This window comes from Atractosteus spatula, unplaced genomic scaffold, assembly GCF_055471065.1.
Source record: "Atractosteus spatula isolate fAtrSpa1 unplaced genomic scaffold, fAtrSpa1.hap1 Scaffold_33, whole genome shotgun sequence".
Classification (NCBI taxonomy): domain Eukaryota; kingdom Metazoa; phylum Chordata; class Actinopteri; order Semionotiformes; family Lepisosteidae; genus Atractosteus; species Atractosteus spatula.
In genome coordinates, this window is record NW_028296861.1 from 131,501 (window position 1) to 137,500 (window position 6,000).

A 6,000-nucleotide genomic window follows, 5' to 3' on the forward strand; every position below is an offset into this window, starting at 1 on the left:
ACTGGAGTGTCCAGTCAGTGTGTCTGTATTAACCCCTCTCTCTCAGTGCAGTGTTAATGTACTGGAGTGTCCAGTCAGTGTGTCTGTATTAACCCCTCTCTCTCTCAGTGCAGTGTTAATGTACTGGAGTGTCCAGTCAGTGTGTCTGTATTAACCCCTCTCTCTCTCTCTCTCTCTCAGTGCAGTGTTAATGTACTGGAGTGTCCAGTCAGTGTGTCTGTATTAACCCCTCTCTCTCAGTGCAGTGTTAATGTACTGGAGTGTCCAGTCAGTGTGTGTGTATTAACCCCTCTCTCTCAGTGCAGTGTTAATGTACTGGAGTGTCCAGTCAGTGTGTGTGTATTAACCCCTCTCTCTCTCAGTGCAGTGTTAATGTACTGGAGTGTCCAGTCAGTGTGTGTGTATTAACCCCTCTCTCTCTCAGTGCAGTGTTAATGTACTGGAGTGTCCAGTCAGTGTGTGTGTATTAACCCCTCTCTCTCTCAGTGCAGTGTTAATGTACTGGAGTGTGGAGTCAGTGTGTCTGTATGAACCCCTCTCTCTCTCAGTGCAGTGTTAATGTACTGGAGTGTCCAGTCAATGTGTCTGTATGAACCCCTCTCTCTCTCAGTGCAGTGTTAATGTACTGGAGTGTCCAGTCAGTGTGTGTGTATTAACCCCTCTCTCTCTCAGTGCAGTGTTAATGTACTGGAGTGTCCAGTCAGTGTGTCTGTATTAACCCCTCTCTCTCTCAGTGCAGTGTTAATGTACTGGAGTGTCCAGTCAGTGTGTGTGTATTAACCCCTCTCTCTCTCAGTGCAGTGTTAATGTACTGGAGTGTCCAGTCAGTGTGTGTGTATTAACCCCTCTCTCTCAGTGCAGTGTTAATGTACTGGAGTGTCCAGTCAGTGTGTCTGTATTAACCCCTCTCTCTCTCTCAGTGCAGTGTTAATGTACTGGAGTGTCTAGTCAGTGTGTCTGTATTAACCCCTCTCTCTCTCAGTGCAGTGTTAATGTACTGGAGTGTCCAGTCAGTGTGTCTGTATTAACCCCTCTCTCTCAGTGCAGTGTTAATGTACTGGAGTGTCCAGTCAGTGTGTGTGTATTAACCCCTCTCTCTCTCAGTGCAGTGTTAATGTACTGGAGTGTCCAGTCAGTGTGTCTGTATTAACCCCTCTCTCTCTCAGTGCAGTGTTAATGTACTGGAGTGTCCAGTCAGTGTGTGTGTATTAACCCCTCTCTCTCTCAGTGCAGTGTTAATGTACTGGAGTGTCCAGTCAGTGTGTGTGTATTAACCCCTCTCTCTCTCAGTGCAGTGTTAATGTACTGGAGTGTCCAGTCAGTGTGTGTGTATTAACCCCTCTCTCTCTCAGTGCAGTGTTAATGTACTGGAGTGTCCAGTCAGTGTGTGTGTATTAACCCCTTTCTCTCTCAGTGCAGTGTTAATGTACTGGAGTGTCCAGTCAGTGTGTGTGTATTAACCCCTCTCTCTCTCAGTGCAGTGTTAATGTACTGGAGTGTCCAGTCAGTGTGTGTGTATTAACCCCTCTCTCTCAGTGCAGTGTTAATGTACTGGAGTGTCCAGTCAGTGTGTCTGTATTAACCCCTCTCTCTCTCAGTGCAGTGTTAATGTACTGGAGTGTCCAGTCAGTGTGTCTGTATTAACCCCTCTCTCTCTCAGTGCAGTGTTAATGTACTGGAGTGTCCAGTCAGTGTGTCTGTATTAACCCCTCTCTCTCTCAGTGCAGTGTTAATGTACTGGAGTGTCCAGTCAGTGTGTCTGTATTAACCCCTCTCTCTCAGTGCAGTGTTAATGTACTGGAGTGTCCAGTCAGTGTGTCTGTATTAACCCCTCTCTCTCTCAGTGCAGTGTTAATGTACTGGAGTGTCCAGTCAGTGTGTCTGTATTAACCCCTCTCTCTCTCTCTCTCTCTCAGTGCAGTGTTAATGTACTGGAGTGTCCAGTCAGTGTGTCTGTATTAACCCCTCTCTCTCAGTGCAGTGTTAATGTACTGGAGTGTCCAGTCAGTGTGTGTGTATTAACCCCTCTCTCTCAGTGCAGTGTTAATGTACTGGAGTGTCCAGTCAGTGTGTGTGTATTAACCCCTCTCTCTCTCAGTGCAGTGTTAATGTACTGGAGTGTCCAGTCAGTGTGTGTGTATTAACCCCTCTCTCTCTCAGTGCAGTGTTAATGTACTGGAGTGTCCAGTCAGTGTGTGTGTATTAACCCCTCTCTCTCTCAGTGCAGTGTTAATGTACTGGAGTGTGGAGTCAGTGTGTCTGTATGAACCCCTCTCTCTCTCAGTGCAGTGTTAATGTACTGGAGTGTCCAGTCAGTGTGTCTGTATGAACCCCTCTCTCTCTCAGTGCAGTGTTAATGTACTGGAGTGTCCAGTCAGTGTGTGTGTATTAACCCCTCTCTCTCTCAGTGCAGTGTTAATGTACTGGAGTGTCCAGTCAGTGTGTCTGTATTAACCCCTCTCTCTCTCAGTGCAGTGTTAATGTACTGGAGTGTCCAGTCAGTGTGTGTGTATTAACCCCTCTCTCTCTCAGTGCAGTGTTAATGTACTGGAGTGTCCAGTCAGTGTGTGTGTATTAACCCCTCTCTCTCAGTGCAGTGTTAATGTACTGGAGTGTCCAGTCAGTGTGTCTGTATTAACCCCTCTCTCTCTCTCAGTGCAGTGTTAATGTACTGGAGTGTCCAGTCAGTGTGTCTGTATTAACCCCTCTCTCTCTCAGTGCAGTGTTAATGTACTGGAGTGTCCAGTCAGTGTGTCTGTATTAACCCCTCTCTCTCAGTGCAGTGTTAATGTACTGGAGTGTCCAGTCAGTGTGTGTGTATTAACCCCTCTCTCTCTCAGTGCAGTGTTAATGTACTGGAGTGTCCAGTCAGTGTGTCTGTATTAACCCCTCTCTCTCTCAGTGCAGTGTTAATGTACTGGAGTGTCCAGTCAGTGTGTGTGTATTAACCCCTCTCTCTCTCAGTGCAGTGTTAATGTACTGGAGTGTCCAGTCAGTGTGTGTGTATTAACCCCTCTCTCTCTCAGTGCAGTGTTAATGTACTGGAGTGTCCAGTCAGTGTGTGTGTATTAACCCCTCTCTCTCTCAGTGCAGTGTTAATGTACTGGAGTGTCCAGTCAGTGTGTGTGTATTAACCCCTTTCTCTCTCAGTGCAGTGTTAATGTACTGGAGTGTCCAGTCAGTGTGTGTGTATTAACCCCTCTCTCTCTCAGTGCAGTGTTAATGTACTGAAGTGTCCAGTCAGTGTGTCTGTATTAACCCCTCTCTCTCAGTGCAGTGTTAATGTACTGGAGTGTCCAGTCAGTGTGTGTGTATTAACCCCTCTCTCTCTCAGTGCAGTGTTAATGTACTGGAGTGTCCAGTCAGTGTGTGTGTATTAACCCCTCTCTCTCTCAGTGCAGTGTTAATGTACTGAAGTGTCCAGTCAGTGTGTCTGTATTAACCCCTCTCTCTCAGTGCAGTGTTAATGTACTGGAGTGTCCAGTCAGTGTGTCTGTATTAACCCCTCTCTCTCTCAGTGCAGTGTTAATGTACTGGAGTGTCCAGTCAGTGTGTGTGTATTAACCCCTGTCTGTCTCTCCACAGGAATCCCCCTGCTGTGTTTCTTGGTGCTGCTCCCTCTCAATATTCCGTGGTCCCAGATCAGTGTGACCTGGCTGGGTGTGGTTCACTTCCTGGCCTGCCTGTCTCCTCAGCTGGGCTCAGTGCTGTACCACCTGTTCATGAACCATGAGGGTGGGGCTCCTGTCTACCGTACCCTTCTCACCCTGGACATGTGCGGTATCTGCATGATAAACACTCTGGGTCAGTCTGATCAACCCCTCTCGCCTACTGTCTCAGTGCAGTGTGTCTGTATTAACTCCCCTCTCTCTCAGTGCAGTGTTAATGTACTGGAGTGTCCAGTCAGTGTGTATTACCTGTCTCTCTCTCTCAGTATTACATGTCTTTCTCTCAGTGTGTGTTACCCGTCTCTCTCTCTGTTTTACCTGTCTCTCTCTCTTCAGGGACTCTCCCTATCTTCTACACCACGCTGCTGTGCTACCCACAGACGCGCAGTGTGTGTGACCTGTCTCTCTCTCTCTCAGTGTGTGTGACCTGTCTCTCTCTCTTAATTCAATTCAGTTCAAGGTGCTTTAGCATGACCGATGGGTACAATCAGTGTTGCCAAAGCAAATAAAAATAATAAAAATTAACATGAAGCAAAACAAAAATAAAAGTAAAATAAAATCTACAGACATATTACAGACATTTACAACAAAGACATATTATAAAATATTGACATATACTGTAGACATTGAGCATTACTGGGAGACAGATCACACACTGTATTATTATTATTGAGAGACAGGCCCACTGTCTGTTCCTCAGGCTGGGACAGGAGATCACACACTGTATTATTATTATTGAGAGACAGGCTCACTGTCTGTTCCTCAGGCTGGGACAGGAGATCACACACTGTATTATTATTATTGAGAGACAGGCTCACTGTCTGTTCCTCAGGCTGTGACAGGAGATCACACACTGTATTATTATTATTGAGAGACAGGCTCACTGTCTGTTCCTCAGGCTGTGACAGGAGATCACACACTGTATTATTATTATTGAGAGACAGGCTCACTGTCTGTTCCTCAGGCTGGGACAGGAGATCACACACTGTATTATTATTATTGAGAGACAGGCTCACTGTCTGTTCCTCAGGCTGGGACAGGAGATCACACACTGTATTATTATTATTGAGAGACTGGCTCACTGTCTGTTCCTCAGGCTGGGACAGGAGATCACACACTGTATTATTATTATTGAGAGACAGGCTCACTGTTCCTCAGGCTGGGACAGGAGATCACACACTGTATTATTATTATTGAGAGACAGACTCACTGTCTGTTCCTCAGGCTGGGACAGGAGATCACACACTGTATTATTATTATTGAGAGACAGGCTCACTGTCTGTTCCTCAGGCTGGGACAGGAGATCACACGCTGTATTATTATTTTGAGAGATAGACTCACTGTCTGTTCCTCAGGCTGGGACAGGAGATCACACACTGTATTATTATTATTGGGAGACAGACTCACTGTTCCTCAGGCTGTGACAGGAGATCACATACTGGGCTGCCAGATCAACTGAGTTCCCTCCTCCCTCTCCCAGTAGGATTGGGACCCGTTGTGATTCTGGCAGGTGTGGGAACTCTGGGACTAGATTTCTGAATTTCGGGAAGAATGTTTCTCTAATCCCAGAGTATCTGTCACAGTGCAGTAGGAAGTGCACCTCTGTCTCTATTTCTCCCCGCTGGCAGTGGGAGCACAGCCTGTCCTCTCTGGGCAGCCAGGTCTGCCTGTGTCCAGTGTGTGTGTCCAGGCTGTGGTCACTGAGCCTGTACTTCGTCAGGGTCTGTTTCTGTTTGTTATTTTTTATTTTGGTCAAATATTCAGCTAGTGTGTATTGTCTGTTTAGGGTTCTGTAGCATTCCAGTTTATGTTGTGTTTGTGTGTGTGTGTCCCAGTGTGTGAGATATTGCTGTTTGATCTGTGCTGTGATGTGGTGGAGTCTGGGTTGTGGTGCTGTAGCAGTGCTGTCCTGAGGCTGGTTGTGTGTTGTGTGTGTTGTGCTGTGATGTGGTGGAGTCTGGGTTGTGGTGCTCTAGCAGTGCTGTCCTGAGGCTGGTTGTGTGTTGTGTGTGTTGTGCTGTGATGTGGTGGAGTCTGGGTTGTGGTGCTCTAGCAGTGCTGTCCTGAGGCTGGTTGTGTGTTGTGTGTGTTGTGCTGTGATGTGGTGGAGTCTGGGTTGTGGTGCTCTAGCAGTGCTGTCCTGAGGCTGGTCGTGTGTTGTGTGTGTTGTGCTGTGCTGTGGTGGAGTCTGAGTTGTGGTGCTCTAGCAGTGCTGTCCTGAGGCTGGTTAGTGTCGGTGTGGCTCAGGTCAGTGAGCCTCAGGACCAGCTGGCTCAGGGGGCTGTGTTTTGGGCTCAGCTCGTGTGACCGTGTGTGAGGCAGTGTTGTGTGT

At 47.3% G+C, this 6,000-nt stretch overlaps 1 protein-coding gene across 1 annotated transcript in view; it reads left to right on the forward strand.

Moving 5' to 3' along the window:
* The window catches only part of LOC148807342 (progestin and adipoQ receptor family member 4-like), a 28,251-nt gene that overhangs the window by 14,091 nt on the left and 8,160 nt on the right, over positions 1-6,000 (forward strand). Inside the window, exon 2 of the mRNA XM_088909538.1 lies at positions 3,586-3,804. Within this exon, the coding sequence (XP_088765664.1) occupies positions 3,586-3,804 (219 nt within the window). The remainder of the gene's footprint in view (positions 1-3,585; positions 3,805-6,000) is intronic.